Source organism: Xiphophorus hellerii, chromosome 20 (assembly GCF_003331165.1).
Source record: "Xiphophorus hellerii strain 12219 chromosome 20, Xiphophorus_hellerii-4.1, whole genome shotgun sequence".
Lineage (NCBI taxonomy): Eukaryota > Metazoa > Chordata > Actinopteri > Cyprinodontiformes > Poeciliidae > Xiphophorus > Xiphophorus hellerii.
In genome coordinates, this window is record NC_045691.1 from 20,888,684 (window position 1) to 20,909,381 (window position 20,698).

Sequence of the window (20,698 nt, forward strand, 5' to 3'; positions counted from 1 at the left end):
GCAGCGGAAGCGCACTGCTCACCAGCTCGTGTCCAACTGGATAATACGTCTTCTAGTTCAATGAGTAGAGAGTGGACATGAATTGAAAGACAGAAATTCAAAGCGAATACAACCGGTGAAAGTAAGCCGTTTCCCCACACATTTTTCATCTGGAGTCTTATCAAAGATGCAACAATGACTCAACCGCAGCTGAACGAGTTTATTCCTCCCCCGGAGTGCCCTGTTTTTGAGCCCAGCTGGGAGGAATTCGCCGACCCTTTTGCGTACATCAACAAAATACGACCAATTGCGGAGAAAACTGGCATCTGCAAAATCCGACCACCACCGGTGATTATCTTTCTTCTCTTTCATTTATTCTGAATTGTCCGATTTTATTTTATTTTATTTTATTTTTTTGCGTGCTGCCGTGGTCGCGGCTGTTGTGGGTAATTTTAGCAGACAAAGTTGTGTTTTTAGACGGCTTTCAACATGGCGGATTGCGGCTCCGTTGTAAGCTAGCCCGAGCCGGAGTTGCTGGCACCAACGGTCAGCAGCTTTTTCAGACGGGAGGAAATCTGTGTCACCATCCAAATTAACCCCTCCGAAACATTTAGACCTGCATTTAATGATGCGCTCTGTGGAAAAATGCGACATATTTGAAAACAATAATAGAAACGTTGAAGTTTGCCAGTACGCAAATATAATGGAAATTGTTTACATTTGCGCAGAATCAAATGTGCTTCCTGGAGTCGGGCTTCTTTTCCCCCCCCAGAAAAAAGAGAGAAAAAAAGGGAAGGGCAAAAAAAAAAAGTGTCAAAATTTTGAACTATTTATTTGACTATTAACGTATTTCAATGTAAAACTGAAGTTGAGTGGGCTGGATCTGACAGATTTAGCCAGCATGAGGCGCGAGTTGGGCCTGTTTAAAGCTGCAGTTGTCTGACATTAACGTACGTGCTCGGTGGCCAACTGTTTATGGAGTGAAGAGTCTCTCAAACTGGACACTTAATGGACACTTTTTGTTTCTTTGCTGCCTTTTTGTGTGGCATCTCTTCACCCGATGTGCGATGACCGATGATGTTAAATGTTTAGGGCACAAAGACTTGACCTATTTTTTTTTTAAAAAAATGCTCGCAAACTGACTATTTTTAGAGCTCGGGATAAATGGGTGGGTTTTATACCATATTCCACACCACTGGCATTTCACAGCTGACAAACATTTCCAATAAAAAAATAATAATTTATACATATATTAAAATAATATGCAAAACAAATTAATCTCAATTGGACCCTTTTTAAAAAAATTTTTTTTTAGATATAACAAATTGCAGAGACCTTCTTGAAGGGTGTGCCCAAACATTAACTTGCATTAGATAAAATGCAGATTCTGCCCAAACAAATTATCTCTGCATGACTGCTGTGTGTCTCTGGCTTGTATTCCCCTTTGTCATTATTATGGCCTGGATGAAAGGGGTTTTGTGGGGCCTGTGTATTTTCACATAACAGTGGCAGTGGTGTCCTGCAGAAATTTGGAAGCAGTAAAAAGGCCCACTTTGCACGGTCTAACCAGACAGCCAGGGGTACAAGGAACTGAATTGTTATCAAAACCCAGTGGGTGGGGTGACTGCTTTTCAGTGTTTGCTCATCCAATGGTAGAAAAAAAAAAGCCCAGCTCATGTAAACAAAGGCTACTGAGAGAGGGTTTGAACAAAGATTGACTGCTGATGGCTAGCTAGTCAGCAGAAGAAGTGAATTAAGATTAACTAATGCAATTTTTTAATTTGGTTTTTATTTGCACATGTGCACTTAGATCTGTCACAGTACAGTGTCTATTTAAAGTAAACATATAAGAACTTGGTGATCATATGTTTACTTGATCATCTAGCTAGATGGCTAGCTAGTCAGCAGAAGAAGTGAATTAAGATTAACTAATGCAATTTTTAATTTAGTTTTTATTTGCACATGTGCACTTAGATCTGTCACAGTACAGTGTCTATTTAAAGTAAACATATAAGAACTTGGTGATCATGTTGCAAATAAACTAGTAACTAATCTACAATTTCCGTAGAAGTGTATGTTTAACTCTTGGATGTATCTTCCAGGTATCTAGTTGTTTGAGCCTTTAATAAAGTCGTTTTGTTTCTGTTTGACAGATGTACACGCCTCTATATATAGTAGTCTGTGTTTAGAGCTTTCCTGAGGCAACCTCTTTGCTCCATTTTATTTCCGTTTTTCTTTTTTTTTTTCCTCTCTTCAAAAAAAAGTTTTTGAAGCGGAAGTAAACATTTCACCACAACCTGTTTCTGATCAGAGATTTCTGGGTGCAGAGTATATGGTAAGAATTTCCTCCAGGGTTCTGTGCAGGTTAGAGAGGTTTTTAAGACTGCTTTAGTGCTATTTTGTAGACTTGTAGTAAACAGTGTTTTCATTTATTTAGTTTCTGTTTATTTATTTTAAATGGAAGATTTTTTAGGAACGAGGAGTTATCCTAGTCTCATCTTGGAAGAACAATATCACAACGAGAGTTCTTAAAAATGACTCTTAAAAACTGAAAATGAGAGCATTTTTAGAAACTGTTTCTAAAAATGCAGTGTTTGAAACAAGTTCAACTGTTTGGGTCTCAACTTCCGTGTGCTTTTGTTAGTCACTAACCCTAGACAGAAACAATTCCTGGATTTCAACGGATATAGGCAAAACAGGAGTAGGAGTGGTCAGACTACATCCGTTAAGTGCAAAGAATAACTTTCCAAACCTCGCTTTATTATTGACAAAGAAATTTGTACATAAAATAACTGGTTTCTTGAACAAAAACAATACGTTTTTTAGCTTTTATCACTATGTGTTGACATACTACAGTAGCAGAACTTCAACTTTAAATCATCCACATGTGAAAGAAAAAGCAGCTTCCTTTTAGTTTGTCTAAGATTATATTTAAACTGGGTTAAAGGTTACTGAAGAGCCCCATGGTACGCCTTCAATAGCTACCTTTGTCTGAAATCCAGACATTTCATCCTTTTTTGTTAGTTTTATTCATGCTGATACAGTCCTTTCAGCAACACCTGAAATATTTCACTGTTTACTATAATCATACTCTTAGTGAGAGAGGCCCAGTTTTCCTTCACACTCCAGGACAAAGTTTCACCAGTCGTTTTACACTCATTTGCAAATCCTCTCAGTCGTACAAAGAAGTGTCCCATCACACTTTTAACAACGCACAGCTGAAATTCATTTGCTGATTGTTGCACCACAAATCTGTTCTCGAGGCTTGTGGGAAATGTTTGGTGTGTGTGTGCAAAATGCTGTTTAAGAGTTTAATAAGAATCACAATGTTTAGACTGGTAGCAGCGACCAATATTCTTCAACATCTGCCTCCCTGTGGCTCTTATCTGTCTTGGCTTACAGGAATTCATTTGACATGCAAAGTAATCAGTCATTTTAGTAAAGCAGTTATTTTAATTAGCATTTCTGCTGCTTATTTAGCTATTAAAATGTATCGCATGAACGTATTGTATATCTAGTTGGTTAATGCTGAGTCCAAAAGCAGCAGAAGGGCAATAAAAAGAGGTTGTTAACCTCCAGCTTTTGAAAACTGCATCCACATTTTTGCACTTTGTTTTCCAGATTCAGTGAATCTGTTCACACTGATTGGCAACAGTATTGGTGATGTGTAGCATGTGTTGAGTTTCACTTTTGTTTGTTGTGGAGGTGGGGAGTTGATAATAAAAAATAATTAATTAGAAATTGACTGTAAAAGTCAACATTCTGCTTTTAATATTTCAAAACATAAATGCCATTATACTGGAACGTCACCAGACATTATACATTTGTGTTCCCTGATAATGTTATTCCAACAATAATAACAAAACAAGGAAATGTTGTCATTTGTTTGTATATTTATTAAATTTTGTCACCTGAGAGGTCAGAGGATGTTATTTTATTAAAAGTTAGATTATAGGGATTCCAGTTTTGGCTGGAGATGGGTTGTTTTTTTTTTGTGCTGTTTCAAATGTTTGGGTTTGTTTTGGGTTTTTTGGGGATGTGTTGAGAGCTGGACTGAGAATTTGTTCAACATTCCAGTCACAGGACCCAAACAATGGTCCATTGCAATTTCTCAAACGAAATAATGTCTTATCGTAAAACCTTCGGCACAGATTAACTAAAGTGACAGGCAGGATTGCGATTCTTTGGGCACAGTTTCCTAAACGCAAACTTTTTTTTCTTCTTTCTCCTGCACCTGGTATGTTCTGGCAACAATTTCTCTGTATCCACAAAAACCAACCTTTATTTTTTTTCCTTCCTGCAGGAATGGCAGCCACCTTTTGCTTGTGATGTTGACAGACTAAAGTTTATGCCACGAATACAAAGACTTAATGAGTTGGAGGTATTTTTATTTGTTGCATTTAACTACTGAACATGTATAAAAGTTGAGCTAAAACCATCTTTTTTTTTGGATTTATTCAAAACTGTGTTCATTCTTGTCTTGCCCAGTGCGAAAGTAAGCGTGAGGCCATCTTAGTTTCTCTAAGATGGCCTGTTTTTGTTTTGGTATGCACGGCTTTATTCAGTGATTTATTTGTTTTTCCTCTAGGCTCAGACTAGAGTCAAACTCAACTTCCTGGATCAAATTGCAAAATTCTGGGAGCTCCAAGGATGCACTCTGAAAATTCCTCATGTCGAAAGAAAGATTTTAGATCTGTACCAACTCAATAAGGTGAGTTAGATGATGACAAATGTAAGTGCGAATGTACACAGAAGACACTGCAGAATTATTTGAGTTCTAATTTTTACACTTTTGTTCAAATGTTTAACAATTGCCGTTGCATAATAACACTTCTTTTTCCAAAATTTCACTTGCTTTTTGTTTAAGTTGGTAAATGAAGAGGGAGGCTTCGATGCGGTTTGCAGAGAGCGCCGCTGGACTAAGATATCAGTCAAGTTGGGATTTGCTCCTGGCAAGGCCATCGGCTCTCATCTGCGGGCGCACTATGAGCGGATCCTCTACCCATATAACCTTTTCCAGATTGGATCCAATCTGCCTGTACGTCCCATCACCTGTTTTCTATTCACTGCACCAGTCATCAGTATTATTGCTTACAGCTGTGTACAAGTTTATTAGACTACTCTATAAGCCCTTACAACTCACTTTTAAGCTCCATGCTGTGATGTTATGAAGTCAAAGTGGACTACTAAACTGTTTTTTTTTCTTTTTGTAAAGTAAATGTAATAATCTTTGATAGATGACTCTTTGATTTGTTCTGGTTTGCTTTTATTTAGAACTGAAAAGCTGCTGAAAAAGATGCAAAACATTATAAAAATCAAAATATTCTTATTTTGCAAGATTTATTATTTTTGATTCATACTCTTTTTCTTTTTTTTAGGTGTGTGTTTGACAGATTATCACTTTTTTTCTATTCTTGTCTTTATGGAGCAACACAAATGTAACAAGCTGATTTTATGTTTTTAATTGTCCAGGCTATCATTTCTTATAACTAGCCTGCAGTCTGTTTATCAAACATGCTGCTTCCTTATACTTCATACAGCAGGGAAATGTTCTGCTCAATTTATGCACTACAAAGAAAACTTTACCTGTTTTGAAGCCATTACTTTTTAAAACTTTGGTATATTTTAATACAGGTGACCATTAAGGTATTGTTACATTATATTTTCACATCAAATTGTCCTATTGGTCCTTTAGAAGGCCACCTTGACCAACGACACTAAAGACAAGGAGTACACGCCACATGACCTGCCACAGCGCCAGTCTGTGCAGCCCCAGGAGACCTGCAGCATCGCTCGCAGGGCTAAACGAATGCGATCTGAAGTAAGTCTGTCGGATTTGTTCTCTTGTCAGTTCTCCTGCGACTTAAAAGTATAAATTAGTTTCACTATTGCCGATTGACGCCAATAGTGCTTAGATGAAAGTATAAGCACCCAACATATTTGTAAATGAAGATTTTTATTGGCTCACTCACAGCGATCATCTTGGATTTTTCCAACCAGCCTTCGGATCTGTCTAACTGATGGTGTCCTGCAGTGGAGGCTATAAAAACATATGTGATACGCTGCCGAGGTCCATCTGTATTTGACTGAGGGTCTTGGAGGATTAATCAGGGGAAAATTATTTTCTAATGTTGTCATATGAATAATCCAAAGCCCTGAAGATGAAATTAGAAATGTTTAAATACTTTATGTAATTTTACCTGTATCCATTTAATTCAAATTGTAGCTTCTTTTGACCACAGCATGAAATACCTACACCACAAACAAGCTGGTGACCCAGTTTAAAAAGTAGTTGTGGTTTCAGTGGTTTTGTTTGTGTCTTGCTGGTCAAACTCACTCTGTTTCTGTCCGTTTCTTCTTTTATGACTGCAGCGACTCTCTTTCAAAAAAGAACCTGGTGAAATTTGTGAGAATCGCCCCAATCTGAGGAGGAGAATGGGAACCTATGTTGGCAAACCAGAACCTGGTAGGAGTAATAAATAAAAATGAAATGTTTGGTTCTGTTTTTAGAGATTCCTAAAGTGTCTGTTGGATATCCATCCTTGTCTTTCAGTGAGAATGGCAGTCACTGAAATAAAACAGGAGCCAACTGATCACATGGACCCAAAAGAACACGAAGAAACTGATTTAAATAAAATAAACAAACCTCCACAAAATAAAGTAAATGGTTTATGCTTTCAACTGAGGCAGAACTGTTTGGTCTAGTTTTTACTGCTAGAAGTTACAAGTCCGTCGTCGTTTGTCTCGTCATAGGTGGACCAATACATGTGCCTGATATGTGGTAGTGGGAGTGCAGAGGACCGCTTATTGTTGTGTGATGGTTGCGACGACAGCTATCACATCTTTTGTCTTATCCCGCCCCTTCACGATGTCCCTAAAGGTGACTGGAGGTGCCCCAAGTGCCTGGCTCAGGTGAGCTGCTGATGTCTGCTCCCAACTGGGATTCTACAACCAAAGTCCCGGGAGGCCTGATTACTTTGAGCATCTGTTGTTGTGTTTCTGTATGTTTTGCAGGAATGTGGTAAACCTCCTGTAGCATTTGGGTTTGAGCAAGCCAGCAGGAGCTACACCCTCCAAGCTTTTGGGGACATGGCTGACTCGTTCAAGTCTGATTACTTTAACATGCCAGTTCATGTAAGATTACATCACCACGTGTACTTGCAGTTTATCTTCTAAAGGATCCTGAACTTTGTGTTACTCCTGTCCCTAATATTGCTGTTTTAGTGGCTTAATTTCCAGTAATTATGTGGATGGGAATTGTTTAGATTTTTAAGGAGGAATTGGTGAAGTGGACAGGTAATTATAACCACAAAACGTTAGATCAGTTAAACTGGTTTTAGTATGGGCCTGAAAAGGTTCTCAATGGTTTCAGTTGTGGTTCAGCTGTAAAGGGCAACTTTGTAAATGAACACGTTGATGGATAAATCTCCGAAATTAATCGGACCTCGTCTAAAAACTGCAGCAGGGGCTCTGGTTATAAGCGACTTCTCTGGTTTTAAAATACTTTACATCACAGTTCATAATGTTGTTGTTTTTTTCATAAACTGAATAAACAATTAAGTGCACCAAGGTTGTTATAATAAATATATTGGGCCCTATAATGTCAGCGACATGGATAAGATTACAAATTCTACCAGTAATTCTACCAATGCAAAAGCAGAATATTGCCTAATTTCTGAATTGGTTTTAACGACTCTGGGATTTCCCTGACAGTCCAAATGATTTCACCCTTTACACTGATTACAGTGAACATCACATCACGTGATCTGCAGCTGCTTACTGTCTGTTTGATGTGACGTGCTGAGCAGACACTCAACAGACAGGAGGAGCATGAGAGAGATTGGTATTCAACACAAAGGATTTAGTTTATGAACCAGGAGAGCAAGTCTTTCTCTTGGTCTTGTTCATGCATGGTGATTCAGATTAGCTAAAAAAAACATGTTGCACACTTGACTGCTGATGGTATTTATTAAGCCATTTGTGCTGATTCAATGATAATGAATAAATAATAAAGCATCATGTGCTTCGGTGAAGTATTAGAACAGAACAGCAGCACTCTAAAACTCCCTGTAGAGAATGTTCTTCTACAGAAACTCATTATGTGGGACACAAATTATGTCGTTTTCAAAGAAAAGGACTGAGTCAGCATCCTGAAGAGTCAAGCTGATCACTGATGCTGTAAGCCATGTAGCTCATTCCAGTTACAGCAGGAGTTTTAAGGCAGTTTATAGAAAGTGTTTAATTTGACAAAAATGATTCCTTACTGGATGGAGTTAACAACTCATGTTGTCTTTGCATATTAAATATGCATGGCACCTCGATGGTTTTCCTCTTCTGCCTGTTCTCAATCTCACAGAGTGAAGCAGGGAGGGAAAATTGTGGTTTTGTTCAAGTTCCCATCATTTGGTTTAAGGAGCAACTGAATGCAACTCTTCTGTCGCATCAAAACGAGTGCTATTTTTTTCTTCAAAACAATGTATGCACACTTTTGATGCGATTTTCTATTAAACTTCTTAATTTGTTACATTAACCTTTAATAGAAACTTGTAAGTGATCAGAATGTGTTTACTTATAAAACTTACAATTCAGAAAATGGGGGGGAGCAAAAATATATAATTTGGTAAAATGGTACGATTAAAAATACAAAGATTTCATGTGTGCTACATGAAAATGTTCTGTCCAATTTCAAACAAGTTGTTGGACAAATACATTCTTTCCCATCTCACAGGAACCAATTTTAGCATTTCTCTTACTAATGATCTTAGTAAATCTAAACAAAGGCACTGATGACATGCCTTAAAATAGTTTGTTGTGTGTGATTGGGGGCTTATACCTGTTATACACAGATTAGTGGTGAAGAGTCTGGTTCATGCCTAAAAGAGGGCAGACAACAAAAGAAATGACATAATGGACTAATTCGTCTTTTTATCCATCTGATTCAGTTGTTTTGATTCAGCAGGTATGCAGCAATAATGCAATGAGTGTCTTCATTTTCAGATGGTTCCTACTGAGCTGGTGGAGAAGGAGTTTTGGCGACTTGTCAGCACTATTGAGGAAGATGTCACTGTGGAGTACGGAGCAGACATCGCCTCGAAGGAGTTTGGGAGTGGTTTTCCTGTGAGAAACAGCCATTTTGAAGTCTCTCCGGAGGACGAGGTATTGTTTGTCTCTCAGGATAGTACACTTGGAACAAGGTGTTGTTTTCCTTTCTCATTAGTAAACATTCACATTGAGCCATTTTTGATTGGAAATGTAATTTCTACAAAAACAAAACGGTTGATAACTTCTTGATAGCTGTAAAGAAAAACAAATAAGTGCAAGCTGTGTGATATTGATGTGGGTTAGGGAGGAGTTATTTTCTTGGCTCGATCTGTTGGTGGAGGCGGGGTGCTGAGACCTGTGTCTGACCCACAGCATTACCTGACCAGCGGCTGGAACCTGAACAACATGCCAGTGCTGGACGCCTCGGTGCTGACTCACATTACAGCCGACATCTGTGGGATGAAGGTTCCCTGGCTGTATGTGGGGATGTGCTTCTCTTCTTTCTGCTGGCACATCGAGGATCACTGGAGCTACTCCATAAACTACCTTCACTGGTAAACAACCCTCTGCTGCCTTGTTATAACATTGCTTTCACCCTACACTGGGAACAGCTTTTGTTTTGTGCCTGACTTTGCAGGGTTAGAAGCATCTACATGTATTTATGGCTCACCTTAGTTTTTTTAGCTTTGACCTGCTGATGCAGATTTTAACAGATTACAATCTCTTTTAGAGAACTGTAATTTACAACATTCAAAATGTATCTCCCTAGATTCAAAAACCCTTTAAAGGATGCAACTTTGGTGTACCACATTCAGCCTTTCTGCTACAATGTTAGGTTTTTTACCAAATAAAATCTGTAATATCTTTTAATATTTTAGTTATTGTTTTGCAACCTTTTTACTTTCTCCGGCTTCATTTTTCAACACCTCATCCAAACTGAAAACAGATTCCTTTATTTCTTTTCTGACCTGGCAGCCTAGCTGGAAAGTAGCCAGTTTTTCTGTGCATGTTCCATTTTCATAAAATGTTTCAACATCACGTTAATTCATGTAAAATTATCTGCTTAATAATTTTACATGCAATGAAAGTCTTCGTCTTCCTAATGAAGTTGTTTGCCTTATGTGCAGGGGTGAGCCAAAGACGTGGTATGGAGCTCCAGGTTATGCTGCAGAGCACCTCGAGTCCGTCATGAAGAAACTGGCTCCAGAGCTGTTTGAATCTCAGCCTGACCTGCTCCATCAGCTCGTGACCATCATGAATCCCAACACGCTGATGAACAACGGCATCCCGGTAATCTGCTCAGCTTCTACGCCCATTAAAGAACTCAAAATACGCATGAATTATTAATCGTAATAAAAAAAGTTTAATTCACAATGTGGCATGGAATAAATATATATTTTTCTGGCTATGTGTAGATCTACCGCACCAACCAGTGTGCAGGCGAGTTCGTGATCACTTTTCCCAGAGCTTATCACAGCGGATTCAATCAGGGCTTCAACTTTGCTGAAGCTGTCAACTTCTGCACCATGGACTGGGTGAGGAGTCCTGCTTGTACAGCAAAAGATTATATCTACATATGAGTCGACTTGTCTAATCCCTTTGAACCACTTCTTAAGGAATAGTTTTTTTAATTTAACATAAATGTGATTTTTGTTCTTTTGGAGACATCTAGCATGACCAGATTTTTTATTGTTTTTTTGTCAAAACGCATTAGGGATATACAAAAAAGTCTCATGGACTGATGCTGGTTTTTATTCTTTCACCTGAATTCGCTTTCGGGTTTTCTGGCAGATGCCCATTGGCCGTAACTGCGTGGACCATTACCGTCAGCTGAGCAGGTACTGCGTCTTCTCCCACGACGAGATGGTTTGCAACATGGCCTTCAAAGCAGACACGATGGATGTGGAGCTGGCATCAGCACTGCTGGAGGACATGACCGCCATGATCCAGGAGGAGAGGGAGCTACGAGAAAAGATCGGCAAAATGGTGAGAAGCCATTTTAGTTCATTTACATCAAAGATGGAAGGATGAACAAAACTTAATTTGAAGGTGATGTTCAAACCAACTTGTAGATATACAAGTAGGAGACCTGCATTGTGTGCACAGATGCTGCGTTTGGCTTAATTTTCTCCTCTGTGGCTGTGATGTCTGGATGTTTGTCTCCAGGGTGTGGTGCAGTCTCGACAAGTTGATTACGAGCTGCTCCCAGATGAGGGGCGGCAGTGCTGCAAGTGTCGGACCACCTGCTACTTGTCTGGCATTGTTTGCTCCTGCAGTCCTGACAAGATGGCTTGTTTGTACCACGCCCAATACCTCTGCTCCTGTCCCAATAGTAACCTCACACTCCAGTGAGTCTCCAGTAACCAAAGCAACTGAAGAAAAGTCACCTGTGAATTTTACTGCCACGTCGTTTATTTTGATTTACATAAAAACTTAAAAGAAATATACATTTTATTCATTCAGGAGTCTTGGGTAAAAGTAAATGAGTTCTTTTAAAATGTACTCCAACATTTACAGAATTTTATTAGATAATGGCTCTGGAGACGTTTGTTACGTCAAAATAATTACAGCTTGTGTCATCTTTTCCAACAGTTTTAAGTTTACCCTCGACGAATTATATCCGCTGATGGAGTCGGTGAAGCTGCGGTCGCAGTCCTACAAAGAGTGGCTTTCTGCTGTTGAAGACATTGTGGACAACAAAGGAGCCAAGAAAAAAGGTGCCACATAATCTTCATCAAACGTTACTCTGAGACGTTTAAACCGTTGGTTTTGTTCTTCATGTTTCCTGAAACACTGTTCTGCTTTCTGCTCAGGTTTGGAGGAACTTCACAGCTTAGTGGAGCAAGCTGAAACCAAGGCTTTCCCTAAAATTTGCCTCCTGGATCAGCTGCGCACCGTCACCTCCGAAGCTGATAAAGTTGCTGTGATGGCACAGCAGCTTCTCAACGGGAAGAGGCAGACGAGGTACTAAAAATAAGCTTGAGGTGCGGCTGGACCGATCCAGCTGCATTCCTGTTGAACCATAAGGTAGCAAATATTCTGTTTTGTAGTCAATCAAACTAGGTAGGAATCAGGTTTATTTCACTAAAGTGGGGGAGTGGGGGGTTATTTGTTATAAATTATGTGTTGGTAGTAGAGGTGTAGGAGTGCAAATATTCATACCGGAAATATCCAGAACAGAAGGAGATGTAAACATCAGTGGTACTGGAGAAAAATGGGCTCACATCCAGATGGCTGCCTGTTGCAGCCAATTAGGTTAAAGTCCTTACTTTCTATAAAACACAAGTTGGAGGAATCCTAGTGATGAGAGGGGTTTTCCCATCAGCTGTGTGTGCTGCATTCAGGTACAGCTGGGTTATCAAAGTATCAAAACAACACCAAAGTTGTGGGGGGGGGGGGGTTTTGTTTGTTTTTCACAAAAGGTCACAATCTTATTTCAAAATTTGCATAATCTGTCTATCCAGGCATTGGCACTACCTGCTTATACAAATCCAATCAAATCTCCATTCAATTATGTGCTTTTTACTGCTTTTTTTGTGTTTTAGAAAATAAAACCTTATTATTTTCTGAAATTACATATTTGTTGTTTCCACCTAACCAGAGTTAAAGAAATATTTTTATATTTCTTTATATATTTTTTCTTTTTCTTTTTGTTAATTTTTCTTGATTGAAATGCATTGAAAACATACTGAACCGTGACTTTTTAAAACCCGAATATTTGCCACAGTTGATTTTAATAAGCTGTTTTTGCCAACCTGTTGAGATATTTAAGAATTAAACCAGCATTGGTTCTGTTCTGGCCTTTTAAAAGAGCAAAGCTGGTTTAGAATAACAACCTAATCTTTCTGCCACAGATCCATAACACGTAGCTCATTTTCTTTACCGTTTTGTTGAATGTTTTTCATTGTGTGTCTATCAGGTATCGTTCTGGAGGAGGAAAGTCCCAAAACCAGAACGAGTTGACTGTGGAAGAGCTGAGGTCCTTCGTCCAACAGTTGGACAACCTGCCGTGCAACATTCGACAGGCTCCTTTACTAAAAGTAAACGTTTTAATCAATATTCATAGAAAATTTGTATGTTAGTACCAACTCTTTTTTTTCCCCCCAAATGCATTCTTCTTTGCTCTTACAGATACAAAGAGGCTTATATATTTCATTGCACTACAAAATCAAAGATTATGTGAAATAACTTAACTCTTGTTGTGACCTCCAGGACCTGCTGACCCGGGTGGATGACTTCCAGCAGCGCAGCAACCGTCTGCTGTCTGACGAGGCGCCCAGCCCTCAGGAGCTGCAGGAGCTGCTGGACGTGAGTCTGGGCCTGGACGTGGAGCTGCCGCAGCTGCCGCTGCTGAGGGAGCGGCTGGAGCAGGCGCGCTGGCTGGAGGCGGTCCAGCAAGCCAGCAGCCGGCCCGACAGCCTGTGTCTGGACACCATGAGGAGGCTGATAGACCAGGGAGTGGGCCTGGCCCCCCACAGCTCTGTGGAGAGAGCCATGGCTCGCCTGCAGGAACTGCTGACCGTGTCGGAGCAGTGGGAAGAGCGTGTGCTCGGCCTCATGGACACCAGGTAGGAACATTTCATTGTCAGGGTGCTTGAAATCCTTCAACGCTTGAATTTCACTTGGGTAATATTCAAGGTTTTGAAAGTGCTCGATTTCACTATAAAGTCCTTGGAAGGGCTTAATATTCTATCTGCACAGCTTTGCAATAAAGTTGTAATAAACCTTTAGGAAAATGGAGTCTTTACAGAAAGTCAATTTATTATTTGTATTGTGCTAAAGCATCTTGTTTGAGCTGGACGGTCATTTACCTTGACACTAACCAATTTGTTTAATGTAATGAATATTTATTGTACCTCATGACTCAATCTTTAAAATGGGGGATTTATTTTTTTTGTTTGTGTGTTTTGTTCTCATATCAGTCAGATGTATAGGGTGTGTGTGTGTGAGAAACTTTTCAAAACATAACATTTCATTATATTAGTTGACCTTTTCCCTGCTCTAAAATATTATCACAAGCCATTCATCACTGTAATAAATATCATATAATTGTGAATTGAAACTATCTTTTTTTTAGTTGACTTGTACAGTTTTTTCTTTCCAAAGTATGTTGCTGAAAAAGCTGTACAACTTACTTTGAAAATGCTTGAAGAGATCTTGAATTTTACTGTGGTAAAAGTGTACAAACCCTGTACTTTGTTGTTTTTAATTTAGTTTCAATTAGCTTCTCTACACCTCCAACTTTAAGGTCTCCAGCTGTTTTAAATAAACGGATTTATGAGACACAAACGCCTCATCTTGTATTAATGTAGCACAGAATCACAAGGGAATGCAACATAATAACTCTCAGCCAACGACTGTCTCCTTTCTCTTCGTAGGCCGTATCCCAGCATTGAGATGCTTGATGCCGCTTTACAGGAAGTGGAGAACATCCCTGCTTATCTGCCCAACTGTCTGCAGCTGAAGGACGTTGTTACTAAAGCCAAGAAGTGGCTCAACGAAGCAGAAATGCTCCAGGTAAAACACTATTTTACCATAGATCTCAAATGGGTGAGTTTTTGTTTTTTTTTTAAATAAAAATGTTTTTCTTGTTTTAAGATGGGGGGACGAATCCCCGTGCTGGACAGCCTCTCTGAGCTGGTTCTCAGAGCGGACGGCATCCCGGTGAGGCTCGACCTGCTGGGCCGACTGGAGGCTCTGATCAGCGACGTGCAGAGCTGGAAGGAGAGCGCCGCGAAAACATTCCTACTGAAAAACTCCCCCCTGTCGCTCCTCGAGGTTAAGAGATTTTGGAGTGCGATTCTGTGCAAACCTGCTTCCCACTTGTAGTTAAAAGTAATGAAGACGTCTTTTATTGTGTTTCCAGGTCCTCTGCCCAAGATGTGACGTCGGTTCTGGGCATCAGAAGTGCAGATCTAAAAAAGTAAAAGAAGCTCTGCAGCTCAATAAAAAAGCTTCCCTAAAACTGGAGTCGGTGTGTGATGTGGAGAGAGCTCTGTCTGAGAGCAAAGACTCTCCGTCTGCTGTGAGTACAACAAACAAGCTTTCAGCCATGGCTGAAGCGATTAGTCAATTATTGATAATCAGCTAATTTTGTGACCGACTAAGCATTAACTGCCGCATACAGACTCAAAAAAATGCCATTTGCTGAAAGAGCAACACACTTGTCTTAATTTCGCTGGTAATTAAGACAAAACTGTACAAAAAATATACATTTTGCATTGAAAAGTTAGAACAAAAACCTCTTTGTCTGTAAATGTGTTCTACCTAGAACTCCTCGAACAGCATAGTTATCGCTGTTAAAAAAAATCCTATTAAGCAACTTTTGCTTTCCAATTATTAATTAGTTATTAAAATAATAATTAACATATCAGTCCTACACTGTATTGATAAGTAGAAAAGGCAGAGCTTTTCACATGTTGATGTTGGAAGTATTTTTTATCTGTACATGAATCTTTTGCTGCAAATGCTAAATTGTGCACTAAAGGAATGACATGCTATTGCATTTTAGCCAATAAAATGTCTCTTATTTAAAAACCAAACTGAATTATTAGTCATTTAATGCATTTCTAATATTGTATTCTGCAATTAATTATTGCAGAATAATTGATTTAATAAAATTGTCGTTAGATTTTATTAACTTTATTCACCGCTAACATTCAAGCTATAAGTGCTTGAATACACACTTACCAAAATAAAAATTTTGTTCATTGGAAACACAACTGATTGCAATGAAACAGTGACTCAAATGTAGATTAAAAAGAATATAATTGTAATGTAAAAATAAATAATAAAATAATTTCAGTCACAGAAGGAAATGTGGCTGAAGTTAATTTTGACCTGTAATAACTCCAGCCTGCTGCTCGTTGGCAGAGTTTGTTTTAATTTCTCCTGATCTGATCTTCTCGCCGCAGATGAGCGCTCTGGCTGACGTGCGGCAGAGGGAGATGGAGCTGCTGCTGGCGCTCAGAGCTTCCAACGAGTCCAAACTTCTGCCTGCTGAAAACTCCTCTGCACTTACTGTCTGCGTTTGCCAAAAGGCCCCTTCAGGCGCCATGGTTCAGTGCGAGCTGTGCCGAGACATTTTTCACCGCGACTGCGTCACCACGGCAGCAGAGCTGGAGTACGGCCAGGCCTGGCTCTGCCCGCTGTGCCAGCGGTCGAGGAAGCCTCCTCTGGACAAGGTTCTGCCTCTGCTGGCCTCGCTGCAGAGGATCCGGGTTCGTCTGCCAGAGGGAGACGCGCTCCGCTTCCTCATCGAAAGGACAGTGAGGTGGCAGCACAAAGTCCAGCAGGCCTGCACCGACGGGCTGCTAGAGAGAGTGGCAACCACGGTGAGTTAAACGTCTTACAAAAGTATCCAAACCTCTTGAACGTTTTTTATCTCTCACATGTTAAACCCACAAACTTTATTGGATTTTATTGGGATTTTAATGACACAGCCGCACAAAGCAGTGCTTAATTTAAAAAATAAAATGTGTAGCACATCCATTTGTTGATGGAGAGAGCAAAACACAAATTGATAGTGAACGAAAGCCCATCTGAGGCTGCAAGAGCCCAGAGAGTTTAACATACATACAGGTGTAATGGTTTAGTCCAAAGCATGTTCAACTGGCCCAGTCAAAGTCTAGATCTAAATCCAACTGAGAATCTATGCCAAGACTAGATTTATGTACACAGGAGAAGAATGGGGTGGAAATGTCACTGCAGAAATAGTAGAAACATTCTGGAATGAATCCGGAATGACTGAACAGACACACCAAACTTTTCAGATCTTTATAACGAGTTTTGAAAACCATGTTGTCTTTTTTTTTTTCTTGGATTCTATTAAAGTTATTAATCAAAACCCGATAAATTCATTAAAAATGATCAAAAGATGAAAAGTTCAAGACGGTGAATTTCTGTTGAAGCCGGTCAGGAGATCTGCTTGTCTAACTCTGCAAATAAATTATGTTTCAGGGGAGACTCGGACCTAAAACATCTTCATATTTGACTCAGGAAATAAATGGTTCATTTCACACAAAGCATCTCTCTATTCCACTCCAAGGTTTGTGTTGTTAGCTGTTCTCTGAAGAGTGTTTTTTTGTTATTAGTATTATTATTTTTAGTTTCTTTTTAATGGTAACGGTAATGCATTTGTTGCAGCACTTGGTCCTGAGCTGGAGGAGCTGATGGTGGAGGGTTTCCTGCTGCAGGTCACCCTGCCTGAGACCGAACAGCTGTACAGATATCTGCTGTACAAACTGGCCCCACCGTCCTCGCACAACTCCCCCAGTAGGAACGGGGCAGAGCAGTCCGACGAGGGGAGCCCCCGACACAACAAGGTACAAATCGACCTCTGGGTTCACTTAGGTCACTCTCAAAACAAAGAATCATGTTCATGATGCAGTGAAAAGCCAAGCTCAAATAGGTTTTTAAAGCGTTTTTTAAATGTTTGTAGAACGGAGGCTCCAGTTTGAAGAAGGAAGTGAACGGACAAAGCAAAAGGACTAAACGGCGGAAGGATAGTTCAGACTCTCAGCATAGCGAGAAGGCCAAAAAGTCTCGCAAGAAGAAGCCGAAGAAGAGCAAAGAAAGGAGCGACGAGTCGAAGAGGACAAGTTCCCCCTCACACACCTCGTCAGATCCGGCTCTTTCTGATTCAGAGGAGGACTTCTCGCTGTGTGCTGCACCGTGGTGCAGAGAGCCTGAAGGCGACGAGGTCGGTTTTAATCATCGAATTCACCTCATTCTTTCACTTTCATCGTTTTAGTCAAATTCATCCTGGTATTATTGTCATTTCAGGTGAACTGGGTCCAGTGTGACGGTAACTGTAATCAGTGGTTCCACCAGGTTTGTGTGGGCCTGTCTGCTGAGCGTGCTGAGAAAGAGGACTATATTTGCATAAGCTGCACACAGCCTGATTACGACCGAGGCGAGTGAAGACCAAACCGTGATGTTGAAGGACGAGCAGTCGTTTTTACACCAGCCGCAGCACCGAAGCGCACATGTGAACTCTGTGTCTGCTGTGGCTTCTCCTTTTTACCTTCTGGCTTGCCCTCAGTGAACATGGTGCTATTCCCTCCCCCCCCCCAGAGTTACTAAAGACTTCTGTCACTGTTTTTGTCACTCGGCTGGTTTTTCGGCTAATCAACTAATCCTTTACGAAACTTTCCAAGACTGGACGCGGATGTGGTTTCAGAAAAACCAACGGCGCAGGGATTTCTTCTTTTTTTTCCAACCAAAAAATGTCACTTTGACATTTCATAACTGTTTTTCTTTGACCTACATCTGAACAATGTGAAGCTTATTTTTTCCTTGTAGAGTAAATATTATTTATCTGAGCAATAGCTGGACAGATTCAGGTTCAGTTTTCACCTGAGCTATATTTGTGTGTAGAAAAACTTTGATAAGATGCCTTCCTGATGCAAAAACCCTGAAAAATTCACCTCACAGATCCTAAAACGTCACTTAGTACAGTAGATATTTGTGCACCTCTCAACAGAAATGGCTCTTTATCTCCTACCAGTGCAGATGTTTGCACCTGATCGTTTGCCCGTATCCCTTAATAATTCACTGGCTTAGACATGAAGTTGGGTTTCCTTTTTGCGCCGTCTGCAGGGGGAAGATGAAAGTCCTGGCAAAGACTCGATGATGTTCACAAAGTGAGAACGAACGGCCCGACATTAAAGGAATGTACATTTAGTTTTCTTTGGGTGAGTTTTCCCTTTATGGTTGAGGTTGAAAATATTGTGTTGGACTTAGATTTAACACAGACTGTGTGATTTATTCGCCACGGGTATATGACCTTTTTCTTGCTCCTTTGGATAAATAATATAATTCATATGTTGCAGTTTGCATTATTAAATAAAATGTTTGTTCCCATGTGGGCTCTTTGTTTCTCTCTAAACATGTAAAACGACTTTTTACTCTGATCCGTTTTGCTGTGTGGCAGAAACAGAAAACATGTATTCAGGAAACATCAGGTTGCTGCTTGAAAGCACAAACTAATTAGAAAGCTAACTATGAAGGACCATGTATTAAATATATAATCCACTATTCTGTAGCTGATTGATTAAAAATTTTATTTCTTCAAGGTTTCAGTGATTAATATTTTCTTGAGTGATTTCTAGCCTTCATGAAACAATTGAAACTAACTTGACCTTAAAATTATACGGGTTAATTTTCACAACAGCTGAACTGCAAACCAATCAGTGTTGAACAAAGCATCCGTGATGTACAGTACTGCTGAGAAGGGGAATTCATTGCATAAGCTTTAGAAATAAATTCAGAATTAAAAATCCAGGTTTTTTTTATTATACTTTTACAATTTTTATTTTATTTAACTTTTAAAGTATGTCCCAATTTTAACACCCATAACATGTTTAGGAAATATAGTGGCACTTTTGGCTGTTTTGTGATCAGGAAAATATGTTTTACTTTATTTAAAAGATTATTTTTAAGAAAGTGTTTACAAATTTTCTATAAAGTTTTTTATGGTTACACACAGTATATTACTACACATGATAAACATGTATATTTGATTAAATTTCTATGTTCTGTACAGTTAGGTTAACCTCGTTTATTGAGACCCAAACTTCTGTAAGGAGACTTCAACATTTTTGAAAAAGCAATTCAGTTTGATTCACTGTGGAAATAAATGCAGAGAGATAATTAACAAAAGCACATAGTTGTATCCCTAACAATCAATTTGAATTTTTTTATTTTAACTTTATTTTTTTGGAAAACAAATCCATTGAGACTAACAAGGACATCCTGCAAAACAAAAGTGTAGCACTGTGCAAGATGCAAACAAGCCATTACATTTACAAAGCAACACAGTATTTAAGTTATTTATAGTATCAATGTGTCAAGCAATAATTGCAACTAAAGCATTTTTAAAAATATACTTTTTTACGGTCAGGAACCTCTAAATGCATGAATTTGTTTCTATGGTGTATCAATGTTTTAACGTGACAGAACCATTTCTTTCCGCCATTGCCAACTAAACTGAAGGAGGATCAATTTGGAAAATTTCAGCAGGCATGTTATGAAAGGAAACATTTCTCTCCCACCATGACAAATATTTGACTTTTAACTGGAACCGCATGCTTTAGTGAGATTAAGCTCAGATTTCACTATTTGGCAACAAACATTCCAGCCTGGACTTGTGTAAAACAAAGGATGAAGATGTGGGGGGGAAATCACCTCATCCCTCTTGGTTCATACGGTGGCAGGTCAGAGGTCACAGGCCTGTTTCTCTTCTAAAGGCTTTAGGAACCTTGTTTGAGTGACAGCTCAAAGATCCCCTGAAATACCCAGACATTTTGAATAAACACTAATCAAGACAGGTCATGGTTGTGACTGTAAACCATCTTAGGAAAAAATCTGCAGAGTGATTAAAACAGAAGAGACTATAAACAAGGACTGTGTAAAGGGAAATGGGCAAATGAAACAGGGTAAAGTACTGTCCTGGTAAGAGGGTAGTACAAATTGAGCCTCTGGGTACTTTTTTTTTTTATTATAAATTATTTCTTTTAACATGGGATTTTCTTGCCAGGAATAAATGTACTGAAAGGTCAGCGTTTTCTAAATGCCCCAATTACTAACTACTACAGTAAGATTTGTTAAAATATTTCAGATTGCCAACATATTTAAAATTTCATTACTTTTTTTTTTTTTTAGGAATTTAAGTTAA

The 20,698-nt window shown here is 39.3% G+C and overlaps 1 protein-coding gene across 1 annotated transcript; it reads left to right on the forward strand.

Moving 5' to 3' along the window:
• The first annotated feature begins 29 nt into the window (after positions 1-29).
• On the forward strand, positions 30-18,885 carry kdm5ba (lysine demethylase 5Ba). The gene is made up of 27 exons (XM_032550236.1): positions 30-327; positions 4,283-4,360; positions 4,568-4,690; positions 4,847-5,017; positions 5,675-5,800; positions 6,352-6,445; positions 6,533-6,639; positions 6,733-6,891; positions 6,994-7,113; positions 8,977-9,135; positions 9,394-9,575; positions 10,149-10,311; positions 10,437-10,556; positions 10,813-11,007; positions 11,188-11,369; positions 11,614-11,738; positions 11,835-11,985; positions 12,941-13,061; positions 13,234-13,589; positions 14,400-14,538; positions 14,620-14,799; positions 14,888-15,046; positions 15,936-16,355; positions 16,981-17,068; positions 17,167-17,345; positions 17,462-17,722; positions 17,806-18,885. The coding sequence occupies exons 1-27, from the start codon at positions 175-177 to the stop codon at positions 17,941-17,943; spliced, it is 4,449 nt and encodes a 1,482-aa protein (XP_032406127.1). The 5' UTR covers positions 30-174; the 3' UTR covers positions 17,944-18,885.
• The last annotated feature ends 1,813 nt before the right edge of the window (positions 18,886-20,698 follow it).

Coding starts and splice junctions, on each gene's coding strand:
- kdm5ba (XM_032550236.1), top strand. CDS start 175: ATGACTCAACCGCAGCTGAACGAGTTTATTCCTCCCCCGGAGTGCCCT. Junction 5,801..6,351: donor CTAAACGAATGCGATCTGAA/GTAAGTCTGTCG, acceptor TTATGACTGCAG/CGACTCTCTTTCAAAAAAGA. Junction 11,739..11,834: donor CAAAGGAGCCAAGAAAAAAG/GTGCCACATAAT, acceptor CTTTCTGCTCAG/GTTTGGAGGAACTTCACAGC.